Raw genomic sequence first — 19,489 nt, forward strand, 5'->3', positions numbered from 1 at the left:
CCACAGGGAGTGGAAGGGTTTCAGGTCCTTTGTGGGAATCTCCTACTTGGGACTTGGCCAGCTCTTCAGAAAAACACCTTTCCTCTGGACAGAAGTAAAATTGCTAAATGTTGGAATGGGTCCCCAGAGGGTGTCACAGAGGGTAGAAGTTAGCAGGCCTGCATCTAGTTCTGCTGTGGCCCCACGAGCCATGTCATACCCGGCCTGTCTAAACCTCCATTTCTTCATCTATAAATCAGGGCACCTGATAAAGATATCTCTGTGGTTCCTTTCATGTGGGCAAAATTTCCCTGTTAGTACTAGGGGGACAACCTTCTGCCAGTACGCCTCCAGCAAGATGCTCGGACCAGTGGCTCATGGCTGTCACTCAGCCATCTGGAAACTGTCTAAGTCAGTGGAAGAGGTACCCAGAGGAGAACCGCTAGGCTCAGGGAACTCATTGAACAGTTTCAATAGCCATTTACATAGAGTTGATTCAACAGTGTTTGGCTCCTTAAGGAAACTGGGCTGGTTTTCTGTGGAGTATTAGCTGCCTTTTAGAAAGCCATGGCCTATGGCCAATGAGTGACCCAGAAAACCTCCAGTGCTGGGTGTGGCTGCACCAGCCTGTAATTCCAGCTACTCAGGAGTCTGAGGTGGGGATATGGCAGCCTGGGCAATTTAGCAAGACCATCTTAAAATAAAATAAAAAGGGCTGGTTGAGTTCCTCTATGGTAGAGCACTTCTAGGTTCAATTCTCAGTACCAAGAAAAAAAAATCCAAAAAAACCCTGCAGAGGGCAAAGCTGGACCATGAGGACACAGCACACAGCAAGCCAGGAGGGGCAGAGCAGGTCACTCATGCTGTGTAATTTTAGGAACTGCCTGTTCACAGAAAAAAAAATATTGCCAAAATGTCCTCATGTCACCACGGGGCCTGGGATTAACCACGCATGCCTGGGACTGTTAGAACGAAGCAGGCAGACCTGAAGGAAGCAGGCAGAGGATACAAAAGCAATTGTAGGATTTTCCATTGTTGGGTGACAGTAGGGCTTCTGTGCTGGGGGAAGGACAGGGACAGAGCAGGGGCCAGGACCATGGGGCTCCCAGTCAGGGAGGAACCCTGGGCTGGAGGGTTCTCTGCCTTTAGTGCCAGCAGCCCATAGTGGTGGTGGCAGAAAATCACAGGGTGACAAGGGCAGTTCACTTGTTGGCTGGCTTCCTACTCTGTGCTGAGCACCATGCTGGTCTAGAAAGGTCGGGGGCTGGATAGAAAGGTTCATCTATTAGGAGCACACTTGTCACCTATGCTCCTTCCCTGGGCTGTCTCACCAATGGCACCTACCTACCCACCCCAGACCAGACCCTGCAGGGTCATCAACGTCTCTTCCCTCCTCAGTGACAGACACATGGGATCCCCATCTGCTCCCAGACTCACCCTGCTTCTCCTCACCACATTGCCCAGGGTGGCCCCCCACCGTGGGGTCAGCCCTCAGCTCCTGGTCCACTCCATGCTGAGCTGCTGCGGCAACCCTGCTGAGAAATCTCCACTGGCTCCCCACACCCAGAGCACCAAGCCCACACTCTCTGGCCTGGCCCCAAGGCTCCAAAAGGTCTGTCCTGACCTGGTTTTGGGCTTTATCTGCTGCTACTTTCCTTGCTCCATACCTGGGTTTTAATCAAGATGACCTACACAGTTGCTTTTCTTGAACATACCATAGATGCCCACTAACTAAGGCCATGCCCGCAGAGTGAATGGTTGAGAGGGAGAACTTGGCAAAGGGCTGGTGGCTGAGGTCGAGTTCCTCAGTTTACTGACTCTGTGAGTCTGGACAAATTCACGCAGCCTCGGTGGGCCTCAGGCTTCTCATCTCTTGTTCTTCTCCACCCTTCTCCATTGTTCTCTCTGCCCTTTTACTTCCTCTGCTGAATGCCTCTACATCTTTCTAGGCCCTTTCAAGTGTGACACCTGCACTTCAATGACACTTTGATCACTCCTTCTAAGCTCACCTCACCTCAAGCCCAGCATGGCCTGGTGGGCCACAGTGGGCCTGAGACTTGCATTTGGGACTTGGATCGGGGGCTCTGGAAATAACATCTGCTCCCCACACCTGCCTGTCTGCTGAATTCCTGGGTGGAAAGGGAGCATAGAGAAATTTTAATTTTTAGAGGGACAGTGCATTCCCAGAAATGATTGGTCTTTTCTCCAGGTCATTAGGAAGCCCCCTGGAAAGACCCGAGCTGGCACCCAGGAGGTCTTCCTGTCACAGTTCATTATTCTCTCTCTCTTTCAGCCAACATCCATCATGCACCGACTGTGGCAATGCAGGCTCTGGTGCTGTGGTGGGGCCCAGGCCTGCCCCAGCCCCTGCCCTCATGTCACTTACTGGGTTGATGCTGCCACTTACTAGCTAGAGAAACCCTGGCTCCACATTGGTGCAGAAATCACCAGGCTGATTCTCTTGCAAAGGAGAAAGTGAATGGGTCAATTTTGGGGGGTGACATAACCTAGGGGCTCAGGGAGAGGACTGGGAGGCTGGATGTGAGCCAAGCCTGGCTCATTCCCACCAGAGTTCCTTTTAAAGAGTGGTTCCCCATTTCCCAATCTGCAAAGGTAGCTGAACTCCAGGCTGCAGTCATGACAGCACATCCCTGCAGCCAATGCACACTTTTGGGGTCAATAGCACCCCCATCCCACACCTGAGCCTGTGTGCTCTCTAGGAGGACACGAGGCAGTTGGCATCATGTGCTGCTATTCACCCTGTTAATGGGCATCTCCTCTCTGAGTGCCAGAGAAGCATCTCCTCAGCTCCATCCCATGCTCCTGCTGGCTTCGCACCTGTTCTGCATGAGCAGATCTTTACGGTGTCATGCTAAGGGTCATTTTCCACAGGGAGGCCTTCTTTTCATGGCTCTTTGGTTTGAAAGAGCCTTTGATAAAAACAATGCAGAATACTCCTTCCTCCTGCTCTCATTCCCAATCTCTTCTGCACTTAAAACAAGACCAAAATTTCATGGGACATGCTGAGCCTGAGAGCTGGGAGGGTGGGGAAGGTCACCTGTGCATCTTTTGAACCCAGCTCAGAACTCAGAAGAAACCTTGCTTGGAGCTGCCCCTGCCCCACATCCAGCAAATTCTTCTGTCCTCCATGATAAGTCCACGTCTTGGACTTGTCTCTATAGTTACAAGCATTGCAGTCTATTTCTTTTATTTGCTACCTCCTGTGTTTCCCCTTTTAGCCTCTTGATTAAGCCTCATTCATCTTAGTATCCCCAGGAGAGTGCCCCATGTGGGAGATGTCCGTGACTCCACAGGGAGGGAAGGAGGAGGAAGCAAAGAAGGGAGGGAGGGAGGAAAATGCCTGAGTCCATCTCTTTTATATTCTAGATGGAGAAACTAAGGCCCAGAGAGTAGTGACATCTCCAAGGTCACAATAGCTAGTCAGTGGAAGAGTGGGGCAAGAATTCAAGAACCTTGATGTTATATTTCGTGCTCATTTTATCAACTGAGCCACTGACCAGACAGAGCTACACACAAGAAGCACGCCATTGGCATTAGGGTCAGGGGACAGCCAAGCCCATGTCCTGTGCTGCAGGACTGTTAGCACAGGCTTCATCCTGACAGGCATCACTGCCACAGCCCTGCACAGACAAAACATGCACCCACCTCAGCTGACCCCTGAGGCCATGTTCAATGGGGGATGGCACAGGAAGTGAAGGGCCTTCCAGCCTCAGCTTTCAATCAAGCAGAGGCTTTTCCCTCCTGGACTCTCCCTGTATCCGGAGGTGATGCCCTCAAGCCCTTCCCACTGCTCTGGCCAGGATTCAAGTCCTCCATCTTTTCCACCACCTGTTTTAGCTTCACATCTCCTTGAAGGGGCCCCCGGGACTCCCATGTGAAGTGCCAAGCTCAGACGTCGCTCAGGGCAGGACCGGGCTTCAAGGCAGAGGCAGCCTCCCCAGTCTCTCCCCGTAGCCTGGCAGAGCTCCTGGGAGGCTGGGAAAGTTTTGATTATTCACACAGCCAAGCAGCTAATTAAAATAATAAATTAGAGAACAACATTGCAGAGGTGATGGGAGCTATAGGGAGTTGTGTAGGAAAAAGGAGAGGAAGAAAATCGTTTCCCAGGCAGCCATGTAGGAAAGCCTGGGTAATTGGCTTTTTAGGGTCATGAAGGAAGCAGGAAAGTAGTGACATTTTTGGTTCCTGATCCAAAGGGGCTTCAGGGATGGGGTAAAAGGAAGAGCTGTCACCCAAGTCCTGACCAGGTTGGGTGGAGGGGGGACTGTTCTGGGCTTTCTGAACTTTGGAATGTGACCCATTAGGGTTGTGAAATAAATATAACGTGCATCTAATAGTAATCATGAAAAGACCAGAGAAAATCTCAGAGTCCTTCACACACTGTGAGGGGGAAGTTTAGTTCTGTGAATGAAGCTTTGCATTAGCATTTCTTATGCTTCCTTGTGTCTCTTGATGCTGGAAGTCTTAGAGACAGTTCTATGGATGGAGAAAGCTGTTGAAGAGACGAGGCATCTTATCACAACAGTCAGCATAACAGCTAAGCACTGAGCATGTGCTTAATGTTTTCCTGAATTTGAAACCCTGATTCTTACAAGTATCGCCTTTCTTATTTCATGCATGAAAAAAGTGAGGCCCAGTGAGATTAAGTTGTTTGCCCGATGTCTCAGTCTGTCTGCCTGGGCTGTCATAACAAAATGCTGTAGACTGGGTGGGTTAGACAACAGAACTTGATGTCAGTTTGAAGGCTGGAAGTTCAAGAACAGGGTCCCATTGATTGAGTTCCTGGTCCCTTCCTGGCTTGATGGCAGTGCCTTCTTGCCCTGTCCTCATTTAGTGTTTGCATTTGGAGCTCTGCTCCTCAAAGGGCCACCATCCCTATTGGATTAAGACCCTCCCATTATGACCTAAAAGCCTCATTTCCAAATATGGTCACATTGGGTATTAGGGCTTTAGCATATGGATTTGGAGAAGACCTAATCCAATTCTTTACGCTGAAAATCCCATGGCAAGTAAATAATGCAATCTGAATTTGATCCCGCACTAGAGCCTGGGACTTCCCAGCATGCTCTGCTGCCTTGATAATCCATGTGTGCCCCAAAGACAATTGGGGGGGGTAGTGCAAGACTCAGGGCTGGGGGTCACAGAACATAGTGACTCAGCACACTCAGGCTTAGGGTCAGGGAGAGCAGACTCCAGCTGTGCGACTTTGGAAAATTTGCTTGACACTCTATAAAATGGGACTCTAATACAGCTGTTCATAGTCTCAAAGGGGGGCTGGGAGTTTTGAATAGGGTGATGCAGGTGGAAAGGCAAGCACAGAGGAAGCCCACGACAGGAAGTTCCAGGAAAAGTGAGAACTCTGTTCCGTGATGTGAACTTAGAACTGTGCTTCACACTCAGTAGGTACTTATTACAAATTGTGGAATGAGTTTTTAAATGGTCATGATTATTACTGACCTGGTATTAGAATACCTAGGTATCACTTGCCTCCCTAGACAATGCCCTCCCACTAGGAGGGAGGGGTGGGTTATGGTAAGTTCTCAGGGACCTGGGTACTGTAAAGTTGTGCTTAGGCAGCAAGACAGGAGATGGGACACGTCTGTCTGCCCCTGTCTACTTCTGAGGACTGTGCAGCAGGTCTAAGGGAGCCTTGCCAGAACCTTCTAAAGACCACCACTCCCACAAGGGGAGTGAGACTCAGCTGACAAGCCCCTGGGAAACTGGTCCATGGCCAGCCAGGCCCCCAGGCAGGGCTATTTTTAACTCAAAACTGGGAGAGCTGTGTGGGGGTGGCTCCCCTCATCGGTAGCTGCTCTGGTGACATGCTTGCTGCCCATCTGCCCGTGCTGCCTCCCACATGTCTTTTTCTTTACCACCCCCAAAACAACACAAACACAGATGGACGCTGAGTCCACTCTGGCTTGGTGGGGCCCCTGGGGGCGGTCACCATGTCTACTGCCCACTGCTTCCTCTGGGACCTCAGCACAATCAGGATGCGCAAGGCCCCAGTTGTTTCATAAATATTTTGGGTTGAGCATCCCACAATAGCCCTAGGTACCAGAGGACCAGCAGGCTCCTGACCACGCGGCCACTGCCTCCTCTCTTCTCAGTGTGTCTGGGGGAAGCTGTCTACACGGAGTCCCACTCTTTCCACCCTGACTCTCCACAAAACAGTTCCCACATTTGCTGCTCTCTGTTGCTAAGCCCCCTGGCCTTTCCTAGGCCTGAGGATGCTCCATGTTTCCTGAACCTTCCACACTGTTGGCTTTACCCAATCTCCACCTTCTCGGATCTGGGTTTTTCCTGGCTTCATGACCCCGTCTCTGGCTGTTCCTCTGCAGCTTCCATGGTGGACCCCCTTCTTCTGGCTGCTCAAGGCTGACTGCTCATCCCAATTTGCCTGGAGCTTTCCTGGTTTCAGCACTAACAGCCCCCTACCTCAGGAGCTCCCTCAGTTCAGGCTGACCTAGGATCTCTGGTTTCCTAGACTCAGCTCTGGGCCCTGGAGGGTCCCCAGGCCTCATTCTTCCTTCCCCTCCCTTCCTAGTCCCTGTCCACTCAGTTCTCATCTATTTTCATGGCTGCAATTGCTCTCCAGGTGGGGATGTCCCTAAGTCTATGGCATTGGCCTGGCTGGTTCCTGAGTTTTGGAGCCATGAACTAACTTCCCAGTGTGTGTCTCCACTTAGATGTCTCCTGGCAACACAAACCCACATGCCGACCTCTGACCTCGCCACCCCACCCCAAACTGCTTCTCTTTCTGGTCCCCTGCACAAATGCAGAGCCCCACCATCCATTGAGGAGCTACGTTCCCCAGAGCCCTCTTCTTTCTCAGCCCATCTGGTAATAGCTCGATCTTGTCAATTTTACCTTTCCAACCCCTTAACTCTCCCCAATATTTCTCTTCCCATCGTCACTCCCAGAGTACAGGTCACCACCATTTCGCGCCTTGACCCATGCAAAGTCAGGAGGAAGTGTTAACAGTATTGTTTCTGGGATGACAGGCAGCACGGACTGAATCATTCCCTGCACCCTGGAAGACCTACTGGAATTCTCACTGCCAGGTTCCTGTGAAGGGGATCTTATTGGGAAACAGGGTCTTGGCAGATGCAGTGAAGTCAAGATGAGGTCATTAGGGTGACCTGTATCCAATATGCCCCTCGTCCTCATAAGAAGAGGGAAATGTCACATGAAGACTGGCACGTGACTGCCAGCAGTGAGGACAGAGTGGGACAGGGCAGCAGCTGTGATGCCAAGGAGGCCAAGCATTTCCAGCAGCTTCTGGAAGCAAGGAAAGGGTCTACCCAGCATCTCGGAGGGAGCATGGCCTTGCCGACACCTTGATTTTGGACTTCTAGTGTCCACAATTGTGAGAAAAAAATATTTCTGTTGTTTAATGCTACCCCATTTGCCGTAATTTGTGAGAGCAGCTCTAGGAAACCAAGACAGGGAGATGTGGGTAAGTTTTTTCATATTTTTCAATTTTTTAGGATTATCTATAGTGAGCACATAAAACTTGGATGATTAGTAAAAACATTCTTAAAAAGAAAAGCCTGCTCTGTAAGCATCTTAAACACCCGGCTGGATTTACCTTTAAGAACTGAAACCTTCTACACCCACATGGTTTACAGTCTCCAGCTCCACAGCTTTATTATCCCATCATCTTTATCACCACACCCTCACTGTTCCAGGAAACTCCTGCCCGGGGAGACAAAAGCTGCAAATAATTTTATTGTGTATTTCAGGAACTTTGCAAAACACATTTAAATAAACATTAGATTGTTCAGCTTTTGAATAGATAGCATCAAAAGACAACGGTCTGTTCTCCAAGACTCTTCAAGACTCTGGCCTGTCTGTGTCCATCCATCCTACAGTACTCTGTCATGATTCTTCCCAATCTTAATCAGGCTCTTGCAGGAAAGGGTCTGAAAGCTAAGACATGGTCCACCTTTGTGTGCATTTCTGAGATGCTCCTAAGACTCTGTCAAAGAGAGCTCTCTTACCCGGGGTAGCAAGAAACCTAGCTCTGGCTGGATGTGGAGGTGCATGCCTATAATTCCAGTGGCTTAGGAGGCTGAGGCAGGAGGATCCTGAGTTCAAAGCCAGCCTCAGCAACTTAGTGAGGCCCTAAGTAATTCAGTGAGACCCTGTCTCTAAAATATATATATATATATATATATATATATATATATATATATATATAGAGAGAGAGAGAGAGAGAGAGAGAGAGAGAGAGAGAGAGAGAGAGAGAGAGACTGGGGTTGTGGCTCAGTGGTTAAGCACTCTTGGGTTCAATCCTCAGTACCAAAACAAAAACAAAAACAAAACCAAAACCAAACTTAACTCTTCCTAATCAGTAAGTTGCTTGTTGCTTTGATGGTATTTTCAGACATAAGCATTCAATATCTTCAAAACATTGTATTTGTTGAATGTTACCCTAAGAGTCTAGAAACAATCCCCAATTTGTAGCTGGGGAAACAGACTCATCCAACTTAAGTGGCCTCGGCCACACCATTGCTAGATAGCACAGCCTAGGTCTGGCTGAGCAAAGCCTGCTCTCTTTAGTGTCACCTGCCTTTCCAGAATTAGTGAGCTGGAATACAAAATACAAACATTCAGGCTATTTGGGGGCGACTGATGGGAATCTGCTCTCAAGTTACCAGATAATGGCACCTAGTGGATAGCCTTTACTCTGTTCTGGAAAGTCTCAAACAGGCAGGTTTCTTGGGAGAGTCACTATAGAGAGGCAGTCCTGGATCCCCAAGGCATCCGTATGATTGCCCAGGGTCTGAAGAACTATATGAACCATGGCAGGCAAATGGGCTTTGGTGGAAACCAGCCTTATTTCAGGCAATTGCTTCCCACAGGGCATTGTACCAGTGACAGGGAAGAGAGCCCCTGACCCTCTGCAGGGGGAGGGGAGCCAGCACACATAGTGCTTTGTTACGCTTTTCTCTAGTCAGATGCATGTGGCCGACCCCACACCAGCCTGCAGAGGGGTTCTTTCCTTCTGCTTCATGGAAAACATACATGCTTGCTTTAAAGTCAGCAGAACTTGCACCAAGGTGGCTTGACTCATTTGGCGCTTGGAAAAGGGATGAGAGTTCAGAGTTCACTTACCCAGAAGAAGAAGTTGAACAAGAAGAGCAAATACTTCAGGTAGACAATGAGCCAGTCCTCCTGTTCCGTCTTGTAATGGGCCATGGTTGCTGGACCTGCAAAGGACACACACATGCTGGGCCCTGGGAGGATATACCGACCTGCCTTATCCTCCCAGAGCCAGAGCTGCCTGACAAGGTCCCCTTCAAGGTCCCCTTTAAGGTCCCCTTCAAGGTCCCCTGTGTGACCAGGAGGGTTTGAGGCTGTGAGTGTGCAACATAGAGCAAAAATTAGGGAGACACAAAGGCCATTGGACACCTAATGGAGGTCAATCTGGGTAGAATTTTCTAGACCTCTGGATCTTGGCTCTCCCTGCCCCCCATGACCACAGGTCTAACCTAAAGGCCTTTACAAATTTCACATGGGCTTAGTGCTATTTGTACTTTCCTCCCATCTCATCACAATCACAGGGCACCTGTTTTCCTGTCCCCTACCCCATGCAGGTGCTCACTCTGTTGGCATGGCCACACTGCCTTGGAAAGCTGAACTAGGCACCATTTGAAGATCTCTGTGTGCATCTGCTTCGCAGAAGCCCCATCAGAGCACCCATGCTGGAGTTGGCCTTCGGGATCTCCCAGTCTACCCTGCCTGTTCCCAGCACCTTGACCTTCCAGATGAGGAGGCAGGTGCAGATGGGCCTAGTGGTTTGGCAGCAAGAAATACAAGAGACTCTGAAGTCAGCCTCCTGGATTCATGCTCTGATCTGGTACACGATGTGTTGGGCAAGTCCACGACCTCCCTCAGAATCCTTATGTGTAAATGCAGTTAATGATGATACCCACATCATAGAGTGGTTTGGAACATTAGATGGGATCATCTATGGGAAGGGCTTAGCATAGTCCTTGGCACAAAGCAAGTGCTCAATAAACGTCAGCTATTATTATTCCATGTCACTGAGCTTTGGCAAGAAACCAAGACTCCTGTCCTAAAATAGCCAGTCTTTAGCACCAAGCTTTCTCTCTTGTTCTGACACATTGATGGACACCTGGGAGCTGTGACATCATTGGTGGTGACAAAAGTAGAGAAGGCCCAGTGTGCCTGCTACTCCTGTTTGCTTCTTAGCTACTCTGGACCTCAGCAAGCCTGAAGCCTGGCTTCATGGCCCACGTTCACGGAGTGGGTGCTCCTTCAGAAATGGTCCCCTTCCAGGGAACCTCTTTTTGTTTCAGAACCACAAGCAATGAGCCCATTTCCATGTCACCCTCCATCACTCCTGGTCCCAACCAGGCCCTGCTCTTGTCCCTCCCTCATCTCCTGGGCCGGGGCTGGGCCCAGGCCAGGCTTCTTCCTCCTGAGCATGGCTCTGCCTCTTACTTCAAAGCTCTAAGGCTCATGGAGTCAGAGAGAGGGGGAGAGGGAGATAAAAAAGGTGGCTGTCTTCTCCGGGATTTCTATTTGCAGATCTTGAAGAAGGTAATTTAAAACTTTTAGCCTTCGTGTCAAAAAGAAGACAAAACCCATTTTTCTCCAATTAGTCTGAGAGGCAGTGGAAGAAATACTGAAAGAGACAGAGAAGAAAAAGGAAGCTTGTGAACATGGTGATGGATGGGGCGGCCAGGACCTGAGTAGGAGCTACACCTTGGTGCTCTGCATCCGCCCTGATGTGAGACTGTGTCTGAGGACCTGCTGAACCCCACGGGCCCGTAGTGACCCCACAGAGCTTGTGGGGCCTGGCCTCTCCCAGCTGCTGACTGTTCTCTCCCTGAAGTGGACTCTTCCCAGCCAGAGTCCACTGGATCCACCACAGACATTTCTCTAGACCCACAGAAAAGGAACCTGATAAACTCACTCCAAGTCGGTAAGGAAGGTGGCATTTTTAAAAAGGACTTCAGATAGGCTGGGCAGGTGGTGCAGAGACTTGAGAGGCTGAGGCAGGAGGATCATGAGTTCAAAGCCAGCCTCAGCAATGGCAATCGCTAAGCAACTCAGTGAGACCCTGTCTCTAAATAAAATACAAAATAGGGCTGGGGATGTGGCTCAGTGGTCAAGTGCCCCAAATTCAATCCCCAGTACTGAACCCCAGGAAAGTGTTTGGCCAGGCAGTCCTGAGTTGAGATGCACATTTCATAAAGAGTCCCCTGTGGAGGAAGAAAAGGGACAGGCCCTCTGGGCACAGGGAGGACTGTTAGGAAGTTGGCACTCAAGTCCAAGAAAGAGGTGGAGGTCTGAAGGGTGAGCAGGGGACAGACTCCTACTGCACAGAAGGAGGTCCCCTGGGCGGGTAGTCTGGGCAAGCAAGAAGCAGGGTGGGGCTCCCGAGAGCCCCGACCTACGTGAAAGGAGCAAAAAGAAGGAGGGAGGAGTGAGGAGGAAGCTTATGTGCGATGGGTGAGAGGAGACCTGGGAGTGTGGTCCCAGAAGCCAGGGAAGAGGGGGCGTCCACAGTGGCAGATCTGCCAAGAGGTCCCAGCCAAGTGAGGACCAGCAAAGCGACCCTTCACCAGGGCAAGGTTGGTGGGTTAGGGATGCCTATGGGAGGGCGGAGTAAGTGGAGACCTGGAGTAGACATTATCCAATGGGAACACTAGGGAAGCATCCAGAAGGCCGAGGCCCAAGGAACACTTGTATGCTATAAAAAAGGAAGGTTCAGGAAGGCTTAGCTCCCTGGGAAAGGAGCCAAGGGTCCACAGCCCATGCATTGGCTGCCTTCAGTGAAAGGGGCAGGCTGGAGGGGGATGGTGGACAATCACTCCCAGGTGCCCTAAGGGGATCCCTGGTTTTCCTGTGGCCAGAGGATAATTCATGGAGAGCAGGGTAATAGCTGTCACAGCTCCCAGAGGGGAGAAAGCAAACACAGCCCCCCAAGTGGTCTTAGCTCCCCTGCCAGTGAATGAAAGGCAGGGCTTTGGATAATCCACCTGAGCCATTTTCTCTGAACTCTGAGGAGTGCCTTCTGATTTCTGGGAAGCAGACTGCCTTCCTAAGTGGAGTTTATTTGTGTTCGTAGGAATTGGAGTTGGACTTCCTGAGCCAATGGGAGGAAGTGTCCCTAGTGGGTAAGAGCTAGACAGTGGGGTCAGGTGAGACAGAGACACCCACCTGGGATGGTAATCGAACCTGCTGGTCCAGGCCTGAGCACAGAGAGGAGGTAACTGCTCCCCCAGGTCCCCCGCTGCTGCTGTCTCCTTTGGCCTCCTGGAGGCCGTGCTGTGTCCTCTGGGGTTTTGCTCACACTGCCCTGACTCTGAATTGCCTGCCTGCCTTCCTTCCTTCCTTCCTTCCATGAAATATTTTCTCAGGTATATTCTTTTTAAAAATACTTGTTCTTGGCTGGGGTTGTGGCTTGGTGGTAGAGCGCTTTCCTCATATGTGTGAGACCCTGGGTTCAATCCTCAGCACCACATAGAAATAAATGAGTGAAGTATTGTGTCCAACTAAAAATAAACAAATATTTTTAAAAAATACTTGTTCTTTTTAGATATACATGACAGTTGAGTGGGTTTTTTTTAATTCTTTTTTTTTTTTAGTTATACATGGCAGTAGAGTGAAGTTGGACGCATCATACATACATGGAGAACACTTCCCATTCTTGTCCTTGTACACAATGTGGAGTTTCACTGTTTGTGTATTCATATATGAACATAGGATAGTTATGTCCAACTCATTCTATTGTATTTCCTATTCCCATCCCCCTCTCCTTTCCCTTCACTTCCCTTTGTCTAAACCTAAGCACTTTTATTCTTCCCAACACCCCCATTGTGTGTTAACATCCACTTATCAGCGGGAACATTCAGCCTTTGGTTTCTTGGGGCTGACTTATTTCACTTAGCATGGTAGTCTCCCGTTCCATCCATTTACCAGCAAATGCCATAACTTCATTCTTCTTTTTGTGAAATTCCTCTATTTTCTGCTTATCCAAATGCACCAAGGCTCAGAGGGATCCTACCCTCTTGGAAGCTGGCAGTCCCCATCTTGCCTGACCCCCATGGTAATGTCCAGTGGCCCTGGACTATGGTAGTTGATGGGACATTTCCGTACCTTAGTTACTGATCTACGTCCACAGGCTGATTCCTGCTTGGGAACTCTGCTCTGAGCCTGAGGACTGAGTGGGGCAGCTGAGCTGCACAGTGGAGCCAGGCCCTGCTTCTGGCTCTGCCCTCTAATTGCCACCTAAGATTTAGGCAAGTAGCACCTGCCATGTTTCTTCATCCTGAGGGAGGCCATGTTCTCTTGGGCATGCATTGCATTGGAATTATCTGGACAGTTCATTAAAACCGGTTTCCAGACCTTACCCCTGGGGCTTCTGATTCATCAGGTTTAGGGTGAGAATTTGGAGAAAACTTGGAGCATTTGTTCCCAACCACATTGACCAGATTGGCCCAGGACAGAGGGATTTCTTTAAATATGGCACTTTGCTAAATCTGGGTCATCCCAGGCAAACCAGGGTGGTGGTCACCTACTCCCAGATATTTCCATTGAATCAGTGCACATTAAAGTCCAGGGCCCCGCAATATAAGTGTCCTCTATTCTGCCACAGACATGAGAGAGAGGTGGGGTGGGCACCAGGGCGTGTCCTCTCACACAAAATCCACATTTAAGACACAGTCCTCCTTGAGATGCCAGAGATTTCCCAGAACGCAGCAGCCTCGGCGCTTCCCCTCCAGGCCAGGGTTCTGACAGCAGAACAAAGCTTGGATTCAGGGGCAGCTGTCAGGCCCAGGGCTGGTAATACCAAATTCAGGCTTCACTCCCTAGAATCTTTCCGAGAAGCAACGGCACATGCCTGGGTGGTGAAGTGATGCTCTTTGGTGACTTTCATCAGGGACAGATGTGTAACATCATGGACTGTGAGACTTGGGGATTTCATCTTTTCTACTATAAGCCCTGCCCCCACCCCAAGTGAATGAGTTTTAAAGTGCAGAGAAGACAACAGACCTGTACAAACCGCCCAGAGGTATCTGAATCCTTGTGCCAGGCAAGGTTCCAGCCACGGCCAGCGCCCAGGAGCAGAAGGATCACACGGGGCTGTTGGATGGGGGGCAGAGCTGAGTCCTTTAATGTGGAAGGGCAGCTGGGGTGGACAGTGCCTAGAGCTGGCTCTGTAGACTGCCCAGGCCCTGGGTCTGTGCACCTTTCACTGGTTCACCCTGGCACACTGGCCCTACTCTTCAAGGAGTCTAGGCAACTGTGGAAGGTGGGTGCAGGCACAGAAATAACCTCCTGACGTTCTGGAGCGAGTACTCAGAGATGCTGGCCAAGCCCAGTGGTGGCACAGAGGAAATGAAATTAATTCTGCCAGGTTGGGCGAGGGTGGGAAAAGGAAGGGTTATTTAATCTGGTCCTTGAGGACAGGCAGGGTTTCTGTAGGCTCTGCAAGAGGGAAGGGTACTCAAGAGGGAGACAGTATGGGCAAAGTCCTAGAGGTGGCCAGGAGGGTGGGCCTGGACTTCAAGAAGGGCTGGGAAATCAGCCTGGGCCCCTGTGCAATCAAAGTGTTGGCCACACTTAGTTGTGACTCTCCCCTTCCCTATCTACTTGACTCCAAAGATCTCACCGGTGTATGTGCTTACATTAGCAAGAGCTCAGGTTAGGGGTGCCCTGACTCTAGTCTATAAAAGGAGAGCACTCCATTCCTAGGGGAGGGCTTCAGGGACCTTGGCAGTTCTAAAATGAAAACACACAATGTCCTCCAGGTTCATCCATGTTATTGCAAACAATGGACTCTCATCCTTTTTTATGGTTGACTTGTATTCTATCACGTCTGCACACCATATTTTCTTTATCCATTCATCTGTTGATGGACACTTAGGTTGCTCCCATTTTTCAGCTATTGTGAATAGTGCTACAAGGGACATGGGATTGCAGATGTCCCTTGGACGTCCTGCTTTCATCTCCTTTGGACATGTCCCTGAGAGTGGCCTTTGTTAAGTGACATAAGCCAGGCACAGGAGAATCAATACTGCATGAGCTTAATCTTCGGTGGAATCCACAAAGGTTGGACTTCCAGAAGTAGAGAGTACAGTGGTGGTTTCTGGGGCTGGGGGATTAGGGAGACATGGGCCAAAGGACATAAAATTTCAGTTAGTGATGAGGACTGAGTTTAGGAGATCTATTGTACAATATGGTAGCTATAGTTAATGATTTATATTCTTGAAAGATGCTAAGAGAGTGGATGTAAAGTGATGTCACCACAGAAATGATAACTATGTGAGGTTATGCAAGTTCTACTTAGATTTAGACATTCCAATATACTTCAAAACACAGTGTGGTACGTGGCCGATCTATACAACTCTCTCTGTCAGTTAAACAAAAGACCTTCTTGCGTGTGTTTGCTCTGGGAAAACCCAGATCCTGCCCCATCCCTACTCCTTCACTTAAGTGCCAGTTTCCAGTTCTGAGTTCTTGGCCAGCAAGAGGCCATGCAGCATAATGGCCAAACACAGTGGGACAGGAAAAAACAACCTCAGTGGTTTAATTTAAACCTTCGTTTCGGCTTCTAATGAAACTTGGTTACCGTCCCCACGTGGTGCATTTCCTTCTGCACTCAGACGATTGCTCTTGCCTTCCTCTGACTTTATTTTGTTTCCTGCAGTGCTGGGGATCCGACCCAGGGCCTTGCACATGCTAGGCGAGTGTTCTGTCACTGAGCCACCCTGTTCCCAGCTCCTTTCTCTTATCTAATTTCCACTTGTGTGGCCCCTTCCTGGTAGGTGTGACTGTCCTTCTGAGGTGGTCAGAAAAGTGGGACTTCCTCAGACCCTCTAGTGTGACAGCTGGGGAAGCCAAAGAGATCCTGGCGGAGCCCTTTTGTTTGAGAGCAAAGGAAGCCAAGTCCTGGGTGGCAGGGGGAAGCCAGGTCATGCTACAGTCCCTGGTATCCTGTCTCCCAGGCCAGTCTTCTCTCCATGGCCACCAGCGAGATTGTGGTTGGTTGATATATAATAATAACACCACAAACTTTACTAGATGCTAAGTGCTGAGCTCTAAGTGCTATATGTGCATTAATAGATTTATTACTTAATCCCATGGTGGGATTATTATCCCCTTTTACAGAAGAGAAAACTGAGGCACTGAACAATAAGTGGAGAGCCAGATACATGAGATCTGCAGGGCAGTATGCAGAGGCCTGGCTTTGCCTAGCTGGTCTAGCTTGGTTTCTTGGAGAGTCTTTTGGCTTGGTTGTTTCTGGTGGAAGCTAAGAATGATAAGATTTATCCTGGGCAAAGACCCCAGTTGGGGGCTATGGAAGGCAGAAGGACCTGGGGTCAGGGGTCCCACGATGACCAGCACTACAGAGATACCAATCCCCAGGGAGCCTTCAGGAGGGAACCATGCCCTTCCCCCGGTCATCTGTCTCCTTGACTGTGAGGCCTGGGATCCAGCGGCTGTGAGTCTCTGGACACCTACTGGCTTTTTCTTTTATATCAGCATTATTTGTAGCAGGCAGGTAGATGAATGCAGGCAGCTCTTTAGGGCCAAACCTAAGGTTTGATTGCTAACTAGAGAGTCATGTGGATGGAGCTGTAGGCAGACCTTGAATTGAATTCCAGCACTAAGAATTCGTAGTTTCTATGCCCTGAGAGACCTGTTTTCCAAAGTACATGACTATTTTTCACTTATTTACAAGTAACCAACATGCATTGTGTGTATTGTCAGGACTCTGCTCCCATCTTGTCCTTGGCCTTTCCCTTGTCCCACATCTGTTTACACATAGGCAGAGCCCTGTAGCTCTGCCTCTAGGCAGTGACCACCTTTTGCTATGTTTTTCCTAGTTCCCTTTTTTCAAATTACAGTTTGACCTATGAAATGAGGATTTCCCAGTGCATATGACAAGAATCAGTGAACAAGCAGACAAAATAACAGCACTGGTTAGCAGGTCAGAACATCTGGGTGTGGAGACCACTTGTCACTGATATCATAGTGACCCTTGGCAAGTCAGGGCCCCAGTTTCCTGCTCTGTCAAATGGGGAGAATGCTGAGCTGACTGTTTCTCTCCCTTGCAGGGTGATTGTGAAAGTCCAATGGATGGAGAATTTGCAAGAATCCTTTGTATTGTAATGTTAAAGGAACAATTAAACCCAGCTCTCTAAGATCTTCCTGTCACTGTGACAAGATGCCTGTGATAAATCAACTTCAAGGAGGAAAGGTGTATTTTGGCTCACGGGTTATAGAGGTTTCAGACCCTGATTGCTTGGCTCTGTCACTTTGGGCCTGTTAGGGGCAAAACAACACAGCAGGGAGAGTGTGCTGGAGGAGGTCTACTCACCTCATGGAGGTCAGGAAGAAGAGGGAGAGAGGAAGGGGTCAGGGTTCTAACGGTTTTTTCAAGGGCACACCCCCCATGACCTAAGTTCCTTCCCCTGGGCCCTACCTCCTAAAGGCTCCACCACCTACCAACAGAGCCACCCTGGGGACCAAGCCTTCAACACATGGGCCTTTAGGGGACATTCCAGATCAAACTAGAGCAGGTAGGTGATCCTAAATAATACATCAGCCGAAGGCCCTGCATCACACAGCTGGGGTTGCAGTCTCAGGGCCTCTTACTTCAGCCCATTCTACCTGCTAGCAGACGCTACCCAGATGTCCATTATAGGAGACCCTGTCTTCAGGTGGCCATGAAGAATCCACTTGTGCAAAATCAGGACCTTAATTTATGAGAGTAGTTGGTGCTGACAGGAATATCACTTGGAAGGAAGGGGAGAAAAGGCAATGGAGACGTGGGCGTGGAGCGCCTCGCCTCTGTTCTCAACATGGCGGCAGCATGCTGCACACAGGGAGCGCCTCCTCCCGGGGGTGTAGGAAGTGCTCAAAGGCAGGGCCACAGCCTGGGTGCCTGTGTATGGGGCTCCTGCAGGCAGCACCCACGAGGCTTCTGCCATCCCAGCAGCATAATGATGTCCTTAAGTACAGATAGTGACACCTGCCTCGGTGCTTGGGTGACACCCTCCCGTGACTTAAGGAAGGCTGGGTTTACACCCCAAGACCTGGGTTCTGGTCCCACTTCTGTTTCCAGCTTGCTCTGTGACCTTGGGCCTCAGTTCTTCCCATCTATGAGAGTGGAGCTACGATCTTCCTTAGTGGGCTGGGTAAAAATGCTACCCCATTCCAAGTCTGACGGCCACATGGTAATTTCTGACCATTTCTGTCCCTGAAGGCTCCATTCTGTGCCTAGTAATAGCAAAGGCTAGTGTTTATCACCTATGATGTAGGCCTGGGCATCATCCCCATGTCCCAGATGCAGAAAGGGAGACAGAAGTTGTAGAGCTCATCTGTGGTCATGCTATTTGTAAGCAGCGGGTGGGAGTCGGGTGGACTGGCTTCAAGGTGAACCCTCAGCAGGGTGACCACCTGTTCTGGTGCACCCACACAATGCCCCAGTTTAAACCTATCATTTTGACATAATTATTAGTTGTGTTCCTTTCACTTAAAAATTGTCCCAGATGGATGTTAAAGCCTGGCCCTTCACCACGGTGGCATGCCATCTGTCTATAATAGTCAATACTCCTCAAGCTCGGGATCTTTCCAAGCCATTCCCCCAGCTCTGGAGGTTTCTCCAACCCACTTCCTGTTCTTACATCCCAAGATCATCAACTCCCATTAATGAAGCCCCAGGTGTGCCCCTGAGCTCCATCAATGGCTAAAATCTGAGCTCACTTCAGAGTCCTGAACATGCACAGAGCATGCCTGAGCCATGCATGTCAACGGATTTGAAGGAAGGAAGGAAGGAACAAGTGTATTAAAGCATCACCTGGAAGCTCTTGCACTCTATTGTAGAGTTACGTAAATATTTCTCACTGTGCTCAAGCTCTGGGCCAGTTCCCCAGGAAATCTAAACCAAAGATGAAAGGAGAGAAGCAAAGCTCACTCCATGGCTGTCGTGGCCTGTGCCTGTGCATTTCTGGGTAGCTGGGTTAGCGCAGGCGACGGCCATTCTTCTCAGCAGGGCCTGTGGGAAGAGTCTTGCTCAAGCCGTCGCAGGGGGTTCCCCTGGTCCTTTTCTCTCTGCTCTCCCTGCAGTGTCCTCTTTTCCCCTTGGTTTTCAATTTCAGCCTCAGATAAGAAACACAGACCTGTGTCCATCACACATCAAGGCAAGAAGTCCTTTTGAAAATGAGCCTGACAAGGCACAAATGAGAACAGGACACCTCCATGGATGGGAAACACCTGTGAGGACAATCAGGCACTGCCCAGAGGGGCCAGAGTGCAGAAGGAAGCCCAGCAGCAGCGGGCGGCTTTGACGGATCAAGAGAATTGAGTGTGCAGTCTGCCCCGCCTCCCAGCCACCCCACCCTCTTTTCGTTGCTGTTGCTCCAGCCCTTAAAACTGGATCTAGGGCACAGGCTGGGAAAGCCTGCAGCCCCTGAGGCCTTCCACAGGTGGGGTTTTAGCA

General features: G+C 49.9%; 1 protein-coding gene across 2 annotated transcripts in view; it reads right to left on the reverse strand.

Moving 5' to 3' along the window:
• Tspan11 (tetraspanin 11) overlaps positions 1 to 19,489 on the reverse strand; it is a 73,425-nt gene that overhangs the window by 35,066 nt on the left and 18,870 nt on the right. For both annotated transcript variants that reach the window (XM_071610328.1, XM_027951185.2), the window contains exon 2: positions 9,121 to 9,215. In XM_071610328.1, coding sequence (XP_071466429.1) covers positions 9,121 to 9,204 — 84 coding nt within the window. In that variant the 5' untranslated portion in view covers positions 9,205 to 9,215. The remainder of the gene's footprint in view (positions 1 to 9,120; positions 9,216 to 19,489) is intronic.

Source organism: Marmota flaviventris, chromosome 3 (genome assembly GCF_047511675.1).
Source record: "Marmota flaviventris isolate mMarFla1 chromosome 3, mMarFla1.hap1, whole genome shotgun sequence".
Lineage (NCBI taxonomy): Eukaryota > Metazoa > Chordata > Mammalia > Rodentia > Sciuridae > Marmota > Marmota flaviventris.